The sequence below is a fragment of the Halictus rubicundus genome, chromosome 15 (genome assembly GCF_050948215.1).
Source record: "Halictus rubicundus isolate RS-2024b chromosome 15, iyHalRubi1_principal, whole genome shotgun sequence".
Lineage (NCBI taxonomy): Eukaryota > Metazoa > Arthropoda > Insecta > Hymenoptera > Halictidae > Halictus > Halictus rubicundus.
In genome coordinates, this window is record NC_135163.1 from 10,145,046 (window position 1) to 10,168,420 (window position 23,375).

Sequence of the window (23,375 nt, forward strand, 5' to 3'; positions counted from 1 at the left end):
CCTCTTTGTACATCGGTTTTCCTTGACAGCGGAGCCAAACAATTTTTCCAGGGACGTTTCCACGGACCGGCAGGACGAATTATGCGAAGTCGAAGGCCGGCTTTAATCCTATCGGCGCGGTTCAAAGAATCGGAAATGGAGACCGCCTTCTGCGTACGATTTCGGGCCCGCTTTCCCCACGGCGACCGTTCGTGTCGCAGTTATTGTTCGCGGGGAACGGTCCCGGAGTCCCTTCTGTTCCCTTTTTCCTCGGTTGAACAGCCTCTCTCTCTCTCTCTCTCTCCCTCTCGCAGATGGCGAACAGAGAGAGAGAGATCTCCCCACGGGTCTCGCAGCGAAACGCAGCCAGGTAGGTATCTACAAAGATCGCGGCGACGCTGCACAGCAACCGTGTCGTCGACGCTTTGCGGACCGATCGTCCCATCGATTTGTCAAGCTTTTAACGGGAAGCTGGGTCCAACGGGCACCGAGATTTCACCGTCGTCGTCGTCGTCGTCGTCGACGCAGAACCCTGGCCAGCCGGCCAGCGACCGTTTTAATTGCTACCCTCGACAGCCGCCGCGGCTGCTTCCCTTTCACAAAGACGCCCGCAAAAAATCGACCGTCTCTATCTGCCACGGGGGCAGGGGAGGGACGGGGGACGAGGGTAACGTTGCCTACGTGACGCGAATTCTCGCCCCCGCTGCGAGACACGCAGCTTTTCGGTGATGGCGGCGGGGGCCGAGGGTTAACCGGGTGGGGTCGAAGGATGGGACGAGAAGAGCCGGTCCGGGGAAAGATTTCGGGGCCGATGGGGACGAGGAGAGACTAGCTATCCGTCGAGCAATTTTAATTTCGGACCGAGTCCCCGGAGCTCCGCTCCCGTGGAACTCAGGTTTACACGCGGCAAGATTTCAATTAACTCCGCGGCGTCCATCTGCCTTGGCGATTGCTCCGCGTCGTTGACTCGACGGTATACGTAGCCGGGGTTTAGAAACACGCTCGTCGATGCAAAACGAAATTATTCGAGTAAAATAACCCGGGGGCAAAGCGTTCCGAGGGTTTCTTTCGCAAAGATTAGGGTGGCTGGATCGAACAGATCGTCTAATATCCAAGTAAATATTTTCCTTATTTAACGAACGAGTCACACAAAACGAAGCGAGAATTTGTATAAACTATTCAAGAAAGAACAATATGAGATACCTCCAATGATGTGAAAATCCTTGAGTCAATTATCCGATGAGATACAGCCAAAACGCAGAAGTTTTCGAAAAGATTTTCCCAAGTTTGTCGGCCTTCAGAGTCATGCGACGTGTCGAACGATTTCCGGTAAACTGCGGAGAGCGGTCTCGTGTCTCTATTTGCTACGGTGAAAGTAAAAACGGGCCCTTGAATGGTAACTTTAAACGCAATCGTCGGAAGAAAGAGAGAAATCATGGAACAGTGAAAAGAGGGGGTGAGCGGGTGGGAGGGTGAGCGAGAGGGAGGTAGCGGGACGAGTGGGAGGGAAGGAGGAACGATTTTTGCGCGGAGAAGACCGATAAGTTTCCCTCGTGACCTACCACGATAATAATACCGTTCTCTGCTTTAAGCTTCCTTTTGAATAACCTGTAGGTCACCGTATAAAAAGGAAACTTGTTGCGTTTACTGATTGTATACGTGTATATATGTATATACAGATATACAGGGTCGGGTACGTACGATCCGCATAGACGCGGCTGTGTATGTACACAGAGAACGAGAGTGAGCGAGGGAGAGAGTGAGAGAGGCGAAAAGGGAGAGAGAGAAAGAGACAGAGATAGAGACAGAAACAGAGACGATGAAAACGGGCGGTAGAATCGTTCGCGGCAGTTCGTCATAAAAACGGCCACGAGAGAGAGAGAAAGAGAGAGAGAGAGTCCGGCTTAAATGGAGTGGCGCGAGGGGTTGGCTTGTCGAGGGGCGGGGAGGGTTAGGGGAAATAATAAAAGCGAAATGCACACGGCGATGCTCGTTACCGTCCGCCGGGCGCCGCCGCGATCTAATTAAAATTACTCTCGGGCGATAGTTCCCGGAGATAGCATCGGTCTATTTAGCGAGCACGGAGTTAACTCGATAATTTGTGTTTTCGGCTGAGTGCCGATCGTTAAAGCATCTGCTCCGGGAAACTGTGTTTCGACGATGAATGGAATTGAGCCCGAGCAGACTGAATCTCAATGTAGCTATCGTCTCGCACTTGTTGCAACGCGCGTCGCACCCCAAGCAGAAAGATAGGATCGACCCACTTCTATAACTCCCGGCTTTCTGATATACGACTGTACACAGCAGCCGCCGCCGCCGCTCCTAGCATCCGTAAGGGATTTATGATAACGGTGAGCACGACCACCGGGGGCCAGAGGGGTGACACGGGAACGGAAGGGGTTGGAAAGGACCGTGTCTGATGTTGCGTTGTGCGTCTACCCGGTAATCGTTCGCCAATTATCGTCACTCGACGCTCCTCGGACAGCAATTCCAGGGAATCGTTGCGTATTATGTAATCCCAGCCGACAGAGCTAATTCCCTCGACGCCGATAAAAATAAAGTCTAACGAGCTCTGTGTGCTCCGAATCGCTAACAATTCTCGGTGTCGATACCGATGGCAAACAGACAATTTTCACACTTCGCCAGCGTGCCTGAAAATTTATATTAAAACTCGTAGGGGTGTCTAACGAGTGTTAAAATTGATTACAAGCACCGAAACGAAATACGGTTTAAACTCGAGTTTCAGATTATAATTTTGAGCCGATCCGAAACGATCATCGCAATCATCCCTCGAACATCGCTCTTCTCATCGCTTCAGCCCAGTTTTATCGAAAGAGGGAGGACGGGAGAGAGAGAGAGAGAGAGAGAGAGAGAGAGAGAGACCCTCGGAAAGCCTTTCGCCGCGTTCCATCAGGATCCCCCGTCGGCCGGTATCGTTTCAGTCCCGCGATACCCGGCGTACGTATGCTTGATACCCGCGCGTAAATTGCAGCCGCGTATCACGCCGTGTACACGATACGTGTTCGACGGTCTGCTTTACGCCCGTCGGGCGAACAGAAATCGATTCTCTCTCGCCGACCGGAGAAACCTATCCGGCTCCTCTGAGACAGAACAAGTCCGAAAGTCGTGTATCGCCGAGAATGTCCGTGGGTCTTACGATTTTCGCCCGGCTACACCGAATCCGTCGACTCCGTTGCCCCCGGTTTCCCATTTCTTCCCCGTCTCCCGCGCGCGTCCTTTCCGTATTTCTTTCGATTCCTCGGGCTTCTCCCGTAACTCCGGCTCGGTCAACGGACCCTTCCTCGTTACACCCTGATCTTTCCCCCGGAATCTCACCCCCGTCACCCTCTCGCCACCCTTATCGCCCAGAGTCTCGTCTCCCCGACGTTCGCAATTATTCCCACACCCCTTCGCAACCCGACCCCGTCTCCCCGTCCTTCGGCCCATCGTCTTCCACCGTTCCGTGCCCTCTCGTCTTCGTCTGCGCCGAAGCACGGTGCGTCGCAGCAGGTAAAACGGGGAGAGGTAAGGTCGCGTCTTGATCCGCGATTTATTATATTTTTACCAGTTTCCACCCTATCGGCGCAGTCACGGTTCGCTTCTCCGGTCTGCATCAGCCGCGGCAAAGAATTACCGGTTCGGACCTCTTCCCGTCTTTTATCGATCTCCCTCGGCCGGATGGGATGCATAGGAAGGCCTGCGGGCTGGATCGTGAGCGGGTCGCGATCCTTTTCACGCGGCCTGTTTTTCTCTTCCCTCCGCTCCCCGCCGTTCCCCGGATCCAAGCCATCCCCGGTTCCCTCGGCACCCCTCGGGCCACGGCCTCGGTGTTCGCTGCGGCCGCCACGGTCCAAGAACAAAACGGACGTAGCTGGCACGAACACGGGCGGTCGGGAACGGTCGCGTCGTGTCTGTAGTTCGGTAATCGGTCGGTCGTTCGCTCTCCTCTTCCCACCGATAGGGTAGATAGATAGATAGATGGATAGATAGATAGATGCTAGGTAGGCGGGATGGGTAGGTAGGTAGGTAGGTAGGTAGGTAGGTAGGTAGGTATCCCGCTTTCTCCGTCGCGCGAGTTAACTCCTCGGGTCGTCCGAAGCCCGCGGTCGTGGCGTGGCGTGGCATAGCGTGGCGTGCAGCTATGTATTTACACCAGAGCCAGGGTAGCTCCTCTCTCTCTCTTCTCTCTCTCTCTCTCTCTCTCTCTCTCTCTCTCTCTCTCTCTCTCTCTCTCTCTAGCTCTCTCTCTGGGTTCGCCCTCTGCACCCCCCGATGGTCACCTCACCCGGTTTCCGTTGGTTCGCTCGCTAGCACGCTCGCTCGCCGCTATCTAGTACATAGGGCCGAAGTAGTCGGTCGGTCGCGTTCTCGCTGGCTGCCCTTCCAACACGCGGTTTCGCCTCTCCTTCTCGGATCGGTTGGCACTCGGCGCACGTGGTCTCTGTCTCCCGTGGGTCGTGTAGGGTGGCTCTCGCAGAGGAGAACGCGATGGGAACGCGGTGGCGAAGAGGACAGGAAAGGCAAGGGTGCGCGCGGGGGTATCGGCAGAGGAGAGAGAGCACAAGCCGTGGCGAGGCGAGGCGAGGCGAGGCGAGGCGAGGCGAGGCGAGGCGAGGCGAGGCGAGACGTGGCGAGCCGTGCCGTGCCGTGCTAGCGGGCGAACGAGCGAGCGAACCAGCACAGGGATGGTGAGATAGAGGATGGGGGAGAGGGGTTTAGGAGACAGCTGCAGGCCATGCGAGGGTCCGTCGACCAGGCCTGGCCGTTTACCGCGGAACACACAGCGGAGCGAGAGAAACCGGCGACCAGAGAGGGACGGGGCAACCGCTCGGCGAAACGAGGGGGAGCGAGACGACCTACTTCGCCGTTCCCCGCGACCCGCGACCCGTCGCCGCTACTCGCACCCCGCTCACCCTCCCTCCGCCGCTACCCGCGAACCCTCGTCCACGGTTCTCTTCGCTCCCCCTGCTCCCGCCCCGCGCCACTCCTCGCCGTCAAGCTTCTCTCGCCACGATCCCTCGAGCGACCCTCGCCGCGCGCGTACACCGCCGCGCTCTCTCGCCCCCTTGCCACCGACCGCACACCACCCGCCGTTTCACTTCTCTCTTCTCTCGTCTCGCTCTCCCTCTCTCTGTCCTCTCTCCTTGTCTCACCCTCTCTCTCTCTTGTCTCCGTCGACCCGCAGTCTCGGTCTTCCGTCTTCGTCCCACGGGCATTTCTGTCTTCCTCCATCGCGCCTCATCCCTCTCACCCCAGGATACCTCCGCCATCCGGCGACGGACCCGAACCCTTGGCGCCCCTTTGCTCTTAGCCGCGGATGCGAAAGCCGCGGTGTATATATACGGGGGCGAACGGGCGAGCCAGCGAACGAACCGACGATGCTATACCGTAGCGCTACGTAGCTTGAAGCAGCTACGGCCAAGTTCCCGTAACTCGCGCTCCGGTAAATTTCCACGGAGACCCTCCTCCTCCTCCTACGCCACGTCCTCTTCCTTCTTCCACCTTCCTCTGCACCTTTGGTCTTACTCGCTCGCCCTGTGTCCGTTCTAATATCTCCTCTTCTCGCTCTCTCTCGGTCGTTTCCTCTGTCTGTCCGTCTTGCTTCGCCCGCCACCCCCTTTGCTCCACTGTGGCCCCCGCTTTTGTGCCAACACAGGGTGAAACCACCACCGGCAGCGATCTTCGCGTTTCTCTGGTGTACGCCTTCTTCTGGCCTCTTCTTTATTCCCTCCTTTCTTCTTCCTCTTCTTCTCAGGCTTTCGATCGTTCGTTCGTTCGTTCGTTCGCTCGTTGGTACGTTCGCTCGCCTGACAACCCCTTTCCCTGTCTCCCTTCTCCGGCAAGCGTCCTCGAGCAGCCGCTACCAGGATTTCCACTTCGCTGGCGATTACGTGGGTGTCCAGGTAGGTGTGAGATCGCAAAGATACGCGCGCGGGTGGAGTGCACGCGGCAACAGCCGCGTGGGCGTTCGCCAGGAGGGTGACTCTCTCTCTCTCTCTCTCTCTCTCTCTCTCTTTCTTTCCCTGTGTCTGCCTCCCCTGCCCCCGGTTTGCCCCCTTTCTCGCTCGGACTATCGATTTTCCTTTTTGAACGAAAATTTCGAAGGCTCGCGTTTCACGCGGACAAAAGGGGTGGTCTCGGTGATCGTCACTGGCCGTCGTTCGGTGAAAGGAAAGGGATCCAGGTATAGGGCCCCCGGTTTCTAGCGAACCGCGGGGTCTAACCGTCGAACGGTACGCGGAAATCCCGAGGCCGCTAATTCTACGCGCAAACACACCCTTTCCGTTCCCCGCGCCGACCCTCCTGCAACAGGGTAGCGATGTATCTTTCGTGTTACGGGAGAGTTGCCGCAGTGAAACCGATTCAAAGTTTTCAAGAACAGCGAACAAAGTTCCGCGGAAGTATGCGGGACAGCGATACAGGGGGCGCGGGCAAGGTGGCGTAGAAGGAGGACGAGAAGCGGAAAGAAGAAGAAGGAGGACGCCCCGGGATTATTTTCCCGTCCGATTCAAGGAATCCAGTCGCAATTAAAACGGTCCGAACCCCCGACTCGTAATTAATACGATTTCCACGGGTGGAGGGAAAGGCCGGCCGGAGGCGTCGGTCCGCGAAAAATTGAGAAAACTCGGGCCTGGAGTAGTTTCATCGTTGGTCGTCTATTACCGAGCCGAGGAGAGGAATCAACCCCCACCGAAATCAGCGGATTCGGTTATCATTGCCGGTATTTAGGTTTCAAACCCGGCGGCGATCGTTCCCCGCTCGATGACAATTTATTTAAATTAACCTCTCGGCCGTAAGCTTCCGATCGTAAATTCACTCTGAGCAACCCTTGCAACGTATCAAGTACCACTCGAGGAACACGGTAAATGGAAACTCGTGACAACGGAACATCCACGTGGGGAAAGGTGGCGAGGGCGCTCGCGCTCGCGCGCGCGCCTGCGAGAGCGAGAGCAACAGCGAACGAAAGAGAGACATCGGGAGATACATTTATGAATTGCCCCATTCACGGAATGCGAATTCTCGCTCGGCAAACTTTAGGGGTCAACGGGTCGGGAACTGTTAGGTAGTTCTCCCATTGGCCGTACATGCGCTCTCCCGACCTCGCTCTCCGTCTCGCTCCCTCCTGCCCGATACAACCCCGTTGTCGATATATCGACACTCTTTCGAAACTTCCGCCCACGCGGCCCGCAATAACCTCCGGATCGTATTAAACGAGCGAGTTAAGAACTCAGCTTCGGACTTTCCCCGCTCAACTTTCCTGCGTCTGATTCGTGTTCCGTCGTCGTCTTCGTCGTCGCCCTGAGTCTCCCGATGCAGCCGCCGAGAGATGACCCTCGACCGCGTGGGAGGGTTGGAAGTTTATCACGGCGGATCTTTTACGGTTGCAACGACGATAAGGCGGCCGCCAAAGAGGGAGGGGGACGGATAATCGTCGTCGTTCCGAAGTCGCCGAGAACGCCGGCTGGCCGACCAGCCGCTGCCATGCGGCGCGGGGGAGGGAGAACGCGAGGCATTATTCACTTTGCGGGAGCCGAGTCGCTTCTCGCGGCTGTAATAATTTTCTTTTTTATGAATGAACTTCGCTCTTCGCGCCGTTTCTCTCTCTCTCTCTCTCCCTTTCTCCCTGCTTTTTCCCCTTTCCGTCCCGATCGTTCTACCATGCTCGTGCCACGCCGTTTGCGCTGCGCGAGACACGAACATTCGTCTTCGTCAAAGCTGGAGGTCTACGGTTGGTGCGCGTTCTTGCGCCGCGATTTCTTCCACAATTTTCCGACGGTCGATTCGATTCCCTTCGTTCGATGAGTCACGCCTTCATTTCGACGGTGTCCACCGGAAGCCGATTGGAAACAATGTCCCCCTGCTGCGAAGGGGTTCGCCGAGCAGAAATCGATCCTGTTGCCGATCTGTGTAGAATGTTCACCCCGATTCTATAGGTTATAGAATCTTAGTAACGAAATCGAAAACTGAAAGTCAACCTGGAAAAGACAAACCTAATGTAAGGGTCTAAGAGTCTCGTAAAAGTGAAATTTACAAAAGAGGCTTTCGGTGGTGTCCGAGGGTTAAACGCGCCGGCCGATACGGCCGAGCGGGGAATGAGGTCCCCGCGACTGACACCGAGAGGATAATCGAATATGCCGAGTGGCGGATTCCACGAAGCTTCGGCCCCGTTTGTCCCCAGGATCAGAGGAATATCTCTCGGTCCTGTTGTTATAACGCGGCTTCATTTCCATTCGCTGCACGACCGCTGATTATGACAATAGGACCGGGGGAACACCTGTGACTGCTATGCAAGGTAGCTCGGTACCCGGCCGGGCATTGTAATTTTTCTATGGGCGACTTGGCCCAGGTCAAAAACACCTTTTATTCGTTACGACGCCGGCCGGTGTTCGTCGTCGTTCGACGGACAAGTTAATCCTGTACCTTGGCCGACCCACACAACCCCCTCGGTCCCCCATTTACCTTCGCATCCCACCTACCGACCACCCCACTCGTTCCAGGATCGTAAAGCGAAACAAAGAAGGCAAACGGTGCTCGAGCGAATGATTTAAGAGCTCTATGGAATTATTAATTGTGCTCTGGGTCGGCCCGGTCGCAAAACACTATAAAACGTCTACGTAATCGTACACCGTTCGAACCCCACTCTCTCTCTCTCTCTCCTTTATTGCTCTTTCTCTCGTTCGCGCCATTACACGGCCTATTAGCTTTTTAGTTGGTGTCTTTTCACCCTCTTAACCAGCGAAATCCATCACTGGCTGCTACCTAACCGTATCGCCTCCGGGCAAACAAATTATTCCTACAATTACGGGACCCGGTTCACTGTTTATTTGTTCCGAATTCTCGATTTCCAGGTTCCATTGTTTACGCATATTGCCACGTGCGTTAAACGGCGGATATCGGGGAAAGGGTTGAACGAAATCACGCGGTAATTCTGAGCGTACATCGAGCCGAACTATCCCAAACACCTGTTAATTCAGTGGAATATAAATTTGCCGAGGGTATAATTATTAGAACAACCATCCAGCGCCGTCCGCCCTCTCATGACCCTCTGGGGGTGACTTGAAACGAAACGGAACCGAAACGGGGACGAAGCAACCGTTGCTCCGGATGTCGCCAGCGAAATCCGCCGTTCCGCCGTTTGGAAAGTCTCTCTCGGACAACGGAAAATCCGGGGACGCGGTTCTCATCGTAAATAACCGAGGGTGGACAGTGTTCTCTCGGCTGCCTAGTTTCACGCTCGCAAATGAGTCCGAACAGGATCGTTGAACGTTTCGCACCGGGGGACGATTGCGAAGTTGGCGCCAACTTCTACGGGCTTCGGGAGACGCGCGTAACCCCGGTGGCTCCTCGCTAACAAGTACCGTCGCAGACCCTTGCCTTCGAGTTACAACCACCTTTGATATAGTACAGCTGATTCCATTTAACTAATTACAACGCCGGCGAGTCGCAATCGCTACAGTGCCGGCCAGTCCAACAATCTCGCACCGGATCGATGATCGCTCGTCCATGCGAATCTCGATCCTTTTCGACGACTTATGAAACATCAGTTTCTTCCATTAACTTTATTATTGCTCCGTGTCTAGTTTTTAGCGGAACCATTCCAGAAATTCTCGATCAAATTTCCTATTAAAGACGTCATTCTAAGGACGGACGAGGGTTGAAATGGAAGTTTGTTACCCAGCACCAAAATGCGAAGGTATAAATAGAGGGTTAAAGAACCCAAGAGGATGCGAGCGATATAAAAATCACGTTGAATTTTGTAACGAGATGTTCATTATGTAAAGCCACGAAATCCGCAATCTGGCGGGCCGAATCGATGCGATTCCCAGACGATTAAACGGGAACCGGGTATAAGTAGAAATTAACTGATAAACGTCTAAAACGGAACTCGACCATTTTCGGAACCTTTTGGGCAAGGTGTACAGGGTGTCTCAGTTAACTCTGCCACCTCTAACAACTTTATTATTTACACAGGAAAAATACGAAACCACAAACAACTGTACTTGCCAGAAAATGATCTAAACAATTTGTGTAAAAATCCATGTTTGTCGCCTCGAAAGAGAAAGTAATTTAGAACCGCGCCGCGTTTACGTGGGATTACATTTCTTCAGGGGTTTTATAGCGGGTATACACCCCTCAGTTTAGCGGGGTACACCGTGTTAGTCATCGCAGGGTTTTTACAACCGTGGAAAAATTGAAAAGTGTTTCGGGCTTCCCGTACGCTAACAATGGGGCAGGACTACTTTTAACGTGACCTGGCCTGGCCCCAGGGCCGAAAGAAGCGTCGTAAAACCCGGCGCTCGATAATAAGGTACAGGGAGGGCTGGGTAATCCGTGCTCGGATAAACCGATAGTCGATTCCGTCCAGCTAATCCCGTGGCCATTCCCTCGAAAAACTGCGGGCTAAGACCGCGAAGCAACGGTACCCGTCATTCCTTCCGCCCGGTAAACAGGACCCCGGTTCCTGAAAGTCCCTTCTCGTCCCGTTTGTTCGTCGAACTCTCCGACAATTATAGCGCTTAATCCCTGTCGACGCTACAATTAACGACCCCACGCGCTAATATTTCCAGCGTCTGGCCCGAGACCGCTTATTGCTCCATCGCCGGAAGCGACCGGAATCGGAGGCGAGTTTACGCGCTTTTTACACCCTCCCATTATCATACTACAGAGTTGACATCAACGACAGTCGGTTTTCTATTATGCATAAACCGGGCCATTCGTTCAACGGACGAGAAAAGAGCAGGTCACCCTCTCCGGTGCTCCCTTAACTTTATGAAAGTTGAACTGCCGCTTCCGCGGTGTACCTTTAAGGCGAAAAGTCGATGTTGGGTAAAGAGAACGAGGTAGAATCGGATGTCTCCTTCTTCTCCATTTCCAGTTTTCGATTATGCAAAAGCGACCTATCGAAGCTGGCAGATGTACAATCTGTTCGCCGCGCAGTGCTGGTTAATCAGAGAAGGGACATTTCGTTTTTTACGGAAAAGTGCGCGCAGTAAAAGTAAGTTGTTGTACGGAAAAATTGAGAAATGAAGTTTGCTTCGCACGTATTCGGTGCCCGCTTTTTTACGTTTCAGATATGCAATCTAACTTTTTACGGTAAACGTTATATCTCGCGAATGCCTAACAGAAAATTACTTTGGAAAGTGACCGGTCGGTCGGCGTAAGATTTTTGCAAAAGTTTGAGCGAAAATTAGGCTGAAAGTGAGGCATCCGGCCCGGCGGCGTCGACGAATCGTCGGTATCGATCAAAGCGAAGAGAGCAGCGGTTGATTCCGGTCGATACGTCGCGAAATTAGTCCAAGCCGTTTTCTCCGGTCTCATCCGGTACACGCGTGTCTTTTTCGCGGAACGATGGCGACCGTTAAGTCCGAGACGGCGAGCGTCACGTAGCGAACGCACGCACGCACGCACGTATACACATTGACACGCGGCTGTGTATATACAGAGCCAGGCGCGCGCGTACACGCACGCACACACGAGAGCTCGCGGCTCGTGCATGAAACGCGCGTTCGCGCGTGCAAGTTCTCCGTCCTCGTCGGTGTTTCGCCGATCGTGTTCGCTCGGTCGCGCACATCCTTCCGCGAAAGGCCGAGCCGCGAGGGAAGCAGGTGAAAATTAATTGTACGGGTTACCGGCTCGAGTGGCGAAGGAGCACACGGTCTGGCTTCGTCTTGTCGGTGCGCGGCGCGCAAAGTGCGCCTCACCGCGTACCGGAGGACGTGTCGATCGATTTTGCCCTCTCTCCCCCACCCCCCTCTTCCGTCCTCCTCTCCTCTCCTCTCTCCTTTCTCTTTCGCGCCTTCGTCCTTTCCCCTTTGCGCGACTCTCCGTTCGTTAATCGGCCGCCGTACGTCCGACCGCGTCTCGAGGCAGCAGCAGAGGCAGCAGCCGCACCGATATCGAGATCGATAAGGTGTATCCGGTGACGTCCGCGCTCCTCCGCCCCGCTATCTTCTCGATCTCGTGCGCGTTCGAAATATTTTCGTAACGTTGTCCCTGCGATAATATGCCGCCAACTCTCTCTCTCTCTCACTCTCTCTCTCTCTCTCACTCTCCCTCTCCATCTGCTCCGCTCCCTCTCTCCGGCTCTATCTCCCTATCGCCGGTACCAATTTATCGATAAACACCCGATTCCAGTTATAACGCGTGCAAACATACGCGAACCAAAATCATCCCACTCGATTATTCCGGAATCACAACAGCAGCGAGCGATAACAGGCCGATTCCCTCCCTCCCGATAAAATCGTCATCGATGCCGGATCGATTCTAAAAGACTGTTCTCGCGACGAACGGCTTTTTCCTGTGGTCGTTCTGGCCGGTGTTCGTTCGCTCGTTCCCCTTTAAAGTTCGGTTACAAACCGGGAGAGCCCGATATTTCGGGGCACGATTATTTCTGGAACGACCGAAAAATCCGTAGCATTCGTGGCATTCGTTCGCGTCCCGTGGGCCGCGCGCAGGTAATATAACGTCGCCGTTGTCGTCTTCGTCGTGATTGTCGTTGTCGTAGAGTTCGAGCTCTTCGTCGTCGTCGTCGTCGTCGCCGCCGTCGTCGTTCCGGTAAAATGGGACTCGGAGAAGGGCAAAGGCTGGCGCTCACACGAGACCACGACCGACCAACCGAACGAGCGATAATTATCGGGCCAGGGTAGGGCGAGACTCGCTCGCTCGTTCGTCCGCTGGCCGATGCGCTCGCTCGGACGCGAAAAAGAAATCGACGCTATAGGTGCCGGTCGCGACGGCGGTGTCCGCGCGCGTATTTACGACGGTAAATACGCTTGGTCGCTGGTCGCTGGTTGCCGTTGCCATTGCCGCCGCCGCCGCCACCGCCCAGCGGCCTGGTAAATTTATCCGCGAATTACCGCGGCGTTCCTTACTCCGCAACTTCGTACGGCGGCGTTCGCTCGCGTACGGATTTTAGGCCGCGCTCATAAATCCGGCTCTCCCCTTGGGGCCGCGCGCGACGTTACCGGGGGTAGGAGGGTCGGATTTAAGGGTTTTGCCACGGGTTCGCCGTCCCTCCCTCTCTTCCGCCCCTCCGCCCAGCTACCCTGCAGCTCCCGGTGGCTCCTCTATATTTCAGAGGAGGAGAGAGCAGAGGTTGGAAAAACGGCGAGCCCCGGAGAGAGATCCCGGAATCGCGGGGAAATTAAACGAGCGTTCGGGTACGCGCGAAAAAATCGCGTCGCTCGTAAATTTCGACGACCGGCTCTTCTCTCCTCTTCGTTCCTATCGTTTCCTGTCTGCTTCCATCTCGTTCTTTCTCTCTCTCTCTCTCTCTCTCTCTCTCTCTCTCTCTCTCTCTTCCTTTCTGTTGGACTCTTTCCGACTGTATCATCGGCCGTCGCTCTCGTCGTCACGGTCGCGGCCCGGAAACTCGGACACGAAGGCGTCTCTCGGAACTCGCGTCAAGAGAGGGACAAAGAAACCGACGTAGCTGTTGGCAACTTTCGGAGCAGAAAGACAGAACCGACGAGACAGCCTCTCGCGGATCGAGGGTATTGCGTATAGGATTCTATGTAAGGCTAGCGCGGAGGGTTGCCTTGTGGAGGCTCGATGTCACCTTGGCAAGTACGAGGAGCGGAAGACCGGTAGCGGACGACGTCGACGTCAACGTCATCGTCGGTGTCTAGCGACGAGGACAAGGAGGAGGAGGAGGTGGAGGTGGAGGTGGAGGCGGAGGAGGACGACGAGGACGACGACGACGACGACGACGACGACGACGACGGTTGAGAAGAGAGAAGAGGCCGAGAGAGGGTCGTGGACTGAAGAGGGGTTTTAGTGGATAAGGGCGCAGAGGGGTAAAGAACGAGAGAAGCGCGCGTTCGACAGCACGAAGGAAGACCGAGGGACAGGAACGGAAGAGGACGAGGTGAACCTGAGGGAAAGGCTAGGGGAGGAGGAGGGTTGGGTCAGGGAGGGACGGATAGGTATCGTAGAATAGCCGGGGGTATAGGCGAGACGAGGCAGGAACGAGGCAAAAGCAAGACGCGCGGCGCGGCGCGGTTCGGCTCGGCGCGGCGCGGCGCGGCATGGCAAAGCATGGCAAGGCAAGCCAAGGCATGGCATGGCAAGGCGAGGCGCAAGCTGGGCTGCGGCGGAGGATCAGAGAGGGAAGGGGGAGGGCCGAATGGCGCGGTGCCGCACGGCGAGGGGAAGTCCGGGTGGAGGGATGCGGGGGGCTAACGACGGAGGGGCGAAACAGAGAGAGAGAGAGACAGGGAAGGAGAGAGCGAGAGCAAGAGAGAGAAAGAGAGAGAGAGAGAGAGAGAGAGAGAGAGGGGGAGAGAGACCAACCAGGATAGAGGGAGAGAGAGAAAACGGCGTCGCGAGTCCGCGGAAAGCCGGCGGCGACCACCGCCGCAGTTGAGCGTCGCGATTCGTCGCGAGAGCATCGTGCGTTGGTAGTTCGCGCGCCCCGACGTGTAATACCGCCGTGTGCGCACACACAACGGAACAGTTAGCTGCGAGACGTAGAACCGGGCGGATCGACTGATCACCGATCAGGTTCGACGGTCGAGAGGGAAGCGAACGAACCAGCGACGCGGTGCGGTACGGTGCGGCGCGGTGCGGTGCGACGCGAGGCGACACGACGCGCGCCCCGAAACCAGTAAACGCGGCGAACGCACACACCGGCGGTTCAGTCGAGGTCGATCCACCGTCAGGTGAGGATCGCCGGTGTCACGGTCTCGCTTGTATCCTAATCAGTACGCGTCTGTTAAATCGCGATTGATCGTCGGTTATATATACACATAGATCCCGTGTTGTGCATCCTACAGATCTATACACACATATATATATATATATATATATGCACACGCGGTATATATATATATCAATAGTATTGCACATTCGAATTGTTTATCAAATGAAAGCGCGCTCACGTTGTTCGGGCCGATGTTGAACGAGTTCGGAAGTTAGTCGGGTTTGTTTTTCTCACCGAGTGAAGAAAAAGTGAAGACTGTGATTATTTTGTGCGGCGACCTCCGCGATCGATGATCGTTGTTCTCTTGTGACATGGAACGGGATACTACGAGCGATACGATTCACTGATACGTTCGCGACGAACCAGGAGTAGATCAGTGTTTTCTCGGTAACGACCACACGGGGGTATACTCTGTTGCTTTGATCATCGAGGAGGAAGAGCCCGGGAAAAAAGGACAGACCACGAGAGAAAGAAGAGGCGGAGTTTTGAAAAATTTGTCGACGGTGTTCCCGGGAATTGGTGCGCGCGGCTGCTCGCGTTTGTCCTTGACAGGCGTCCTTTCGTCGAGACACTGTGCGTGCTTTTTTCCCCGTTCAGTTCAGTCTGGCAACGGTCTCTGTCTCGCTCGGTTGTCTCGATTGTCGCTGGCTTTGAACGCGACCGCTAACCAGACAGACAGACAGACAGACAGAGAAAGAACGAGATCGGTTTGTCGGGGCAAACCATCGCCGCGAGCAGATTGGAGGAACGAAGAAGAACGCGCGAGACGACGACATATACCGCTCACGCGTTCGGTGTTGAAGAACGGAATACCGGGAGCGGGACCAACACCCGAGAAGAATTAATCGGACCGAGACGACCGGGACACATCATCAAAGTGGGACCCCGAAGCGGATAACGCGACGGCAAGAACCGATCTGACTGGAAAGCCGGCGCGCGACCTCGCCGCCGAACCCGTGTGTGTCTATCACCATCTTTGTTTCGCACGATTCTATCTTTCTCCGGGCGTCTCCTTCCAACCAGAGTCGCCGCTATTCCTCGTGGTACAGCAATAATATCGTTTCCCGCGCGGACTGCGGATTGGCTGATGTGCCCACGAACGAAGAGCACCGGAGCAGCAAAGCAACGTGCCCCGTTTTACTCGCGCTAGCGCCGAGAGGACGTGTACAGAGGAGAGACAGGAAACGAAGATAGAGAGAGAGAAAGAAAGAAAGAGAAGCCACGAGCGCGGAGTGCGCCAGAGTGGCAAAACTGTGGCAGACAGACAGAGAGAACGAGAGTAGCAAAGGAGGGGGGTGGGCGGCAGCCGAGGAGGGGAACCGCCCGACCGAGTTGTTTCATTCATAAAAAAGTTCTTTATTACTCTCTGTGAGCGCATGTGCTATTCCACGGAGGAGGACCTCCCCCGACCGGCGTAACCACGTTTACACACGGTATTATTTACTACTGCGCGAGATACGAATCGCTGCCACACGCCGTGGCAACGGTACGGCGTACGGATCTCTCTGGTGGTTCGTCTCGTGTTACCATTCGAATTATTCGGTAATCGGTCGCGCTTTCGGTATTTCTCAGTGATATCGGTGGTTGACGTATCGCGTGTGTCCTTACGTGTGTGTAAATGTACATGTGTGACCACCTTCGACGCACCTAATTAGGAACTGCTTCTTATCGAACGTTCATCGAATCGGTCTCTCGGTCGGTTCGCCGAAGAAGAAGAAGAAGAAGAAAGAAAGAAAGAAGAAGAAGAGAACTTGGTGTGCGATCGAGTGGGGTGTCTCTCGGACCCGCTGTTACCGCTCGCGTCATCTCTCTCTCTCTTTTGCTCCCGTTTTCTTTCGCGAGCGAGGAACACCGTACGCGCTCGTCCACTCGAGCAGACGGACGCTCGTCTCGATTGCGGACGAGCAATTGGAATTCCTCGCGTGTCCACACGCAGGCCCGATATAGTCGGATGGCGCGATCTGGAACGTGAACGTCGATCGATCGCCTTCTCGCGCGCGTCACAAGACCCGCTCGAGGCTCGGCGACGGTTCGCGCGCGCTGACACACGGGGCTACCAACCGCGAGGAGGAGGAGGAGGAGGAGTTGCTGCTGCTGCTGGTGGACAGAGAGAGAGAATAGGAGCGTGCATGTGTGTAGGATCGGCTGTGCGTGAACAAAGAGGAACGATAGGGGGGAAGAAGAACCGTTGAAAAAACGAAGAGAGAGGATCCACCGAGGAAATCCGCGCGATCGAAGAACGCGGCCCCGGGTAGTTTTGGTCGTGCGGCAAGTGGTCATTGAAATCGTTCAACCTGGATCTAAGAACGACGAATCTGGACGTTTACGTCGACGACCCTGATCGGGTGTTGGACGGTCGCGATAAATCGCGGGCCAGAGACCGCAGCAAAGCAACGAAAATAGATCCAAAAGCGGTGGTGATAGACGACTCGATCACCACGACGGAGGACAGCGGTTACGAGGATCGTTTGCGAGAAGGCGCGAAAGATCGTCTCGCCGGGATGAGGGGCGAGTCGGCACGACCGGGGAAGCGGCCCTTAAGGGCGCTCTCCGCATCCGAGAAGATGGACGCTATACAGAGGGTGCACGAAGGCGAGAGCAAAGCGTCGGTGGCACGAGACATCGGCGTGCCCGAGTCAACGTTACGAGGTTGGTGTAAATCCGAGCACAAGATCCGAGGTATGGCGAGGAACTCGTCGACGCCGGACAGCGAGGCGCACTCGCCAGCGTCGTCGTCGGGCGCGAACGTGACCGGAGCGGGCAATTTGGCCGGCGGATCGGCGAATCTGTCCAGCGAGGACGAGGGTCCTTGCGCGAAGAAATCGAAAATAGATCAGCAGACATCGGTGGTGACCAGCGCGGGCACATCGTTCGTCGGCGACGTTTGCACCGACGTGGACGGCAAACAGGAGAACAAACAACCGAAGATCGATTACGTCGGCTTGATGACCAGCATGGCGGGCATGAGACCCGAGAATAGTTCGTTGCTTCTGCAACAATTGGGCCTGTTGTCCGGCGCCACCGGAACCCTAGCCAAGAATCTGTTGAGCATGTCGCCGGCATTGACGCACGGCAGCGCTGTCGGTCTCGTCGAGAACGGCCTCCAATACACGAAAAGCAGCACCGGAAACGCCGGTTGTCTGGCGAACGCCGCGAACACCTTGAACGGCGGCAACGGCAAGAGGCACAGCATTTCGGCGATCGCACCGGCCCAAATGGACTCGGTGGTGGCAAAGTCTTGCACCAGGAAGAGCTTGCCACCTGCCGCGGAAGCACCGTCGACGCCGGTCCCGGCGTCACCGCGGAAGACCAACGAGAACACCGGGATACAACGGTCGAGCAAACCGAAGAAGGATGGGAACGTGAGCGGGAACAACAAGAAGGTGGACGAGGCGCTCTGGCTATGGCTGACGCAGCAGCAACAGCTTCTCGGTCAACAGTCGGCCAGCTTCAATCCGAGCATCAATCAGCAGGACGGCTCGTGGTTCTGGCAATGGTACAAGCAGTGCAGCTCCCCGCTGATAATGCCGACGCCGACCCAGCTAGCGCCCAGTCCGGTCGCCAAGAAGTCGCCGAGCAAGGCGAGAGCAATGCTCGACAATGTTCTATGTAACAACAACAACAACAACGAGAACGTGAAACGGAGTCTGAACATGGACGTGGTACCGGACGAGGAGGAGATGGAGACTGCCGGGGACGTGCCCTGCACCACCGAGGAGGCGATCGAGCACGGCGAGAAGTTCTTCAAATGGTTGGACAAATGCTCCGACCCGGCGGTCACGCGGCTACAGATCATACAGTTCAAATACCTATTGGACAATCTGAAGGCGTGTAGGAAGAAGTCGTCGTCCAGCTCGAAGCAGAGCAGAAAGTAGGCAAGAGATAGAGACAGAAGCTCCTGTGATGCTAAATATATATCTTAGAAAGAGTGCGGTTAGAGCGCGTCGCGGCGAACGTCGAGGACAGCGGATCGAAAACGAGATAGGTAGAGAGAAAGAGAGAATGAGAGAGTATGCATGTGTGTGTGAATGTATGTCCGACTGAGGGAGAGATAGAGATAGAATGATGAACAGTAAATCAGAGGCTCGTCTTCTCGTACTAACGCGACACACAGTCACGATCTCCATTTTTGTTTTTTCGTTCATCCATACTTCGACCATTGATACGAATTTCCCATCGCTTTTCGATCCGTTTTCTTTCTTGTTTTCGAGTTTAAACCTCGCACACCTCGTTTCTCGATGTATATGCGTGTGCCACAGAAAGAGAGAAAGACAGAAAGAGAGAGAGAGAGAGAGAGAGAGACAAACAATACAAACGATCGTATCGCGACCCATCATCCACCCCTTCTTAAATTTAGCAGTTTTAAAGACAGTTTTCTTTTGTTTGCACAATTGTTGTCCCACCCTGAACCCGTCTGGTTTTATCGTTATTTCATCCGGTTACCGGAAGAGTCGGATCGAATCAAAAAGTTCTAGAGGGGTCGGTAACCGATCTTTTGCTTGTCAATAAGCCTGTACATAAAAGAGGATATACCAAATTCGTGAGTGGACTGTTGTAATTATAATAAGATGTCCGTAGGAGAGGTAATTAATATCGAATACTCTATCATTCGTTTAGCGTAAGGTTGCGCGCCGGAGAAATATGTCCTCGCGACAATCTAGTGACACCGATCGTCGCGGAAAACTGTGTCCGACCGATGGAAAACTGTGAGTGTGTTAGAGAAAAATGTTCGCTTCGAGGACTATTAACACGCACGCACGCACGTACGCGCGCGCGCGCGCACGTATTCGTATATACGCATAGAAGAAGTCGGACATCGAGAAGTCGCAAAAAAATCTGTTATCCACGGTCGGAAAGGGAGGGGTGGGGATCTACCATCTTTGTTTCTCCTTTCGTTTTTTTTTCGAATTTTAGTTAGATCTATATCACATTTTAATTATTCGCGCGGGCATATTATAAATATATACATATACTTATATGTGTATATATATATATATATATATATATATTTAATGAAACGAAAGAACGGCTTCGCGACGTTCATTCTGGACTGCGCTTTTTCCCAAACAGTTCTACCTCTCGTGTTCTGTTAGCGAGTTATTTACATACGGTAAATAAGAAGTAAGATTATGTGTGTGTCGTACGTGTGGAACGAATGCGTGCGTGATTCTGTAATGGGGGGGGGGGGGTGTGTGTGTGTATATGTGCACGCGACTCGCACGAAACTAAATGGTCCAAAAAATCTGAAGAACACAACAAAATGGAAAGAAAAAAATAAATAAATCCGACGAAACGATCGAAAACGCGATGTTTGTTATATCAATGAGAAATTATATATATATATATAGAAAATAACGTATATATTATAATATATACATGTATATTAATATTTATATTAATGTATAAATATATTATATTAATATACATATATATTTAAGGACCTTCGTCGCTTAGCTTTACGGGAAGAAAAACAAAAAAAATAAGACGATGCTCGGGATCGAATAACATATTCGTGACTACTCACTATGCTGAGTGGCTTGTCCAGCGGCACGTAGTTGATATAGTCGCTGACGAATTTTCCGCACCCCTGCCACGTGTACAGTTCCGGATACGGCAGCGTACTTCGTCTGATAGTCGTAGACACGAATTTCTGCACACACACACGTACACACACACACAAAAAAGAAGAAAGCGATTAGTGATTATAAAAGATGACGGACACGCACACACGCGCTTACATATACACACATATATATATCCTTTCCTATCTCGCGATTCATTTTTTTTTTGTTGTTTCTCCATTGCTCTTTGACACGATGCTTTGCTATCGTAAGATTCGTTCCGCGAAGTGTAGTATCCTCCGTCGAATATTTATTTTCCTTGATCCCTGTCGCATTTCGACGCCACGAAACAAATCCGTTCACCGTTCGAACATCATCGTTCGCGCAAACGATCGTATCGATCGATAATATACCGGTCCTCGAGCCCCGTCGAAGCATTTAACGCGTCATTACTTTTGTTGTTTATTGTCCGTCTATGGTTCGCAAGTGTGTTTGTAAATATACGTATGTGTATATATACAAATACATGTATAGATATATATATATATGTGTAGATATGTAGAACCGTTGACCCGCGTGTAATAACGTTTGTCGTGTCTCGTCGTTCCTATCGTGCTCGAATTGTACTTCGAATGGGAGAACTTCCTAATCTTACCGGTAGCAAAGCGTATTTATATGAACCGACAAACATACCGAACACACATCATACACACACACACACGTACACACAACAGAAAACCAAAGTGAAGAAAGCGCTGTCGAGAGAGTGTTTGACAGCGCGTGTAAATAAGACTGTGACCGTGCACTTGCACGCGAAGTGCATACCATGTATTGTAGAATGTTTGAAGCATGTACGAATAAATGTATAGCGAAGTTTATTTTTATTATTTAGATCGTAGAAGAGGACGCGCGCGGTTCGAGTATATTAGAAAGATTCCTATTATGCAGTTATATTTCCATTAGTTGTGAATTTCACGGGAAAGAGAAAGAACTTTTAGAATCTATTTGCAAGACGACATTCCTCGTTACCTTTTAGATGAAGAGAGAGAAAGAGTGAGAGTGAGAGAAAAGAGAGAGAGAGGCACACGTGCATACATATACATACACACGTACACACGTATACTTCTAACGAAAGGAACGACTCAAGAAATTTTAAACGTTAATATCGATATATAATTTTATTTATAACACGTTTTAATTTTTATATGAAAGACGAATAATATGCCTTTGTACAATGAGTCGAAAAAGTATTTATCGAGAGAATACACCGAAAAGAAAAAAAAATAAAACACGAACGTGTTCGTATATTTCTTGACACTTATTCCCAGTGTCGCCAGATGAGGGGAGGGGAGCCAAGATTCCAGGGGAAAAAGGGAAATTAAAGTGGGAGAAAACAAGTCTTGATCTGGCGACACTGCTTATTCCTTTTGTCGAAACACTAACCACCGAGTAATCGAAGGAGTAACGAGAAATGGATGTAGCATCTTTGCGGAAAAAATGTAACTTACACGAGTTGCGAGAGAATTGCGAGAGTAGGGAACGTTTCTTTTCTGAATCGATCGGAATTTTCAGTGACCGTTGCTTGATTTGTACGAAGATTATCTTTTCACTTCGATAGTAGGCAAAAAGGGACGGGAGCGCCCGGAAAAAACTCGTGATGTAAAATGTGCAGAAACGAAGTATGTAAATATTAAATAACCAATGTTACGTACAAAAATCCAAGAGCCATTTGAACCGTTACGAACACTGCGAACGAGTTCGAACAAGTTTTCTCTCCTGCGGTACTTCTGCGCGACATCTTGAAAACGATCAGTGGAGGGGAGGGTGGAGAACTTCACGCGATACCCGTGCGACAATACCGACTGTCGGTAACCGATTCGAACAGCGCACCGAACTGTTCTCGGAATTGTTAATAAAAATCGAGAGATTTCTATGCGTTTCCTCGTAGAAGCCGAGAAACATTCGGACTTCGCAAGAACAACGGGGTTTTACCGTTAAAATACGGATCGAAAAAAGTATGCGACTCTGTAAAGTTGATTAGTGAAACTAGGTAGAACGCGAAAGAAACGATGAATCGAACTATTGTCCGAGTCTTTCGATTAATATCTCTAATTTAATATTTGAAAGGTTAATTTGAAAGGAACGCAGAAATAAATAAAAAGTATTATTTAAACTGAACTGACGTTTTGCAGCAACGTGTATATGTGTATATATATATATATCACCACTATCCACATCTTATTTTCTATTTAATTACAGCCACACCGATTCGTTACCGGTTAGTTTGTGTTCAACTTACTTGCACATCGCACTCGTTCTCGCATACGAGCAGAAGCGGCTTTCGATCTGGATATTTCGCGTGAAATTGTCGTCGAAAGTTTTCGGCATACCACGCGAGCACCTTCTCTTTATCGCTGATAGTGGAGTAAATGCACGGAAGCGTTTTAAGGTAAACATCTTCTCTCAAGTCGAGTTCCGGCCAACACAGCTTGATCGTACCAAGTTCTTGTTGTGCTTCTTTTATAATCTCGGGTGTAATCTTCATTAAACTGACGGCGCTTCTAACCAATTTATCCGAGCTCTGCTCCACGTCCGTATCAGCGAGGGTTGTTTGACTCTCATAACTACCAAATTCACCCTGATCACCGTTCTTGGACATGCTTGATGTAACAATTCGTTGAGTCACTCCGCGCGAGAAAAAGTTAACAGTTGCAACTTTGTTTGGTACAGTTGATTGTCGGTGCGACTGTCAAGATGACAGAATTTAAATCGAAATGCCCCGATGAATGATTGTTTGTTGTCATAGCAATTTAACGAAGTAACCTGATACTAAAAGCGGTAAGCAGAGGGCAGCATCAACCGAGCGAATCAATGCGCGGTAATTGATGGTTTGTTGGTTCGTTATATCAGTTATGAAATTGAGATAACTTTGAAACAAATTGTCTTTGCAAACGACTTTTCAAATAATTGTGGCAATTCTGAAACGGTATGCATTAATTTTGTGCGTTATGTAATACATAACAGTCGATAATATGCAAGCTACTAAATATTTTCTGTAGCTTCAATTAGTGGACGAAGATGGCGCATAATATCAGAATTTCGAATTGCGCCATCTTTCAGCATCAACGGATGTG

At 52.4% G+C, this 23,375-nt stretch overlaps 2 protein-coding genes across 2 annotated transcripts; one reads left to right on the forward strand and one right to left on the reverse strand.

Moving 5' to 3' along the window:
- Positions 1–1,211: 1,211 nt before the first annotated feature.
- On the reverse strand, positions 1,212–22,901 carry LOC143361360 (dynein regulatory complex subunit 7). Its single transcript, XM_076800697.1, has 3 exons — positions 22,541–22,901; positions 20,205–20,330; positions 1,212–1,343 (listed from the first exon to the last, which is right to left on the reverse strand). Exons 1-3 carry the CDS (start codon positions 22,898–22,900, stop codon positions 1,212–1,214), a joined length of 618 nt encoding a protein of 205 aa, XP_076656812.1. The 5' UTR covers position 22,901.
- Positions 14,345–20,096, forward strand: Dan (protein distal antenna). The gene has a single exon (XM_076800523.1). It carries the CDS (start codon positions 17,182–17,184, stop codon positions 18,553–18,555), a length of 1,374 nt encoding a protein of 457 aa, XP_076656638.1. The 5' UTR covers positions 14,345–17,181; the 3' UTR covers positions 18,556–20,096.
- Positions 22,902–23,375: the final 474 nt, after the last annotated feature.

Excerpts from the sequence above, each read along its gene's own strand:
- Dan (XM_076800523.1), top strand. The coding sequence starts at position 17,182 with ATGAGGGGCGAGTCGGCACGACCGGGGAAGCGGCCCTTAAGGGCGCTC.
- LOC143361360 (XM_076800697.1), bottom strand. The coding sequence starts at position 22,900 with ATGTCCAAGAACGGTGATCAGGGTGAATTTGGTAGTTATGAGAGTCAA. Across the intron at positions 20,331-22,540 it reads AGAACGAGTGCGATGTGCAA|AAATTCGTGTCTACGACTAT; the intron begins GTAAGTTGAACA and ends GTGTGTGTGCAG. Across the intron at positions 1,344-20,204 it reads TGGACAAGCCACTCAGCATA|CAAATAGAGACACGAGACCG; the intron begins GTGAGTAGTCAC and ends CTTTCACCGTAG.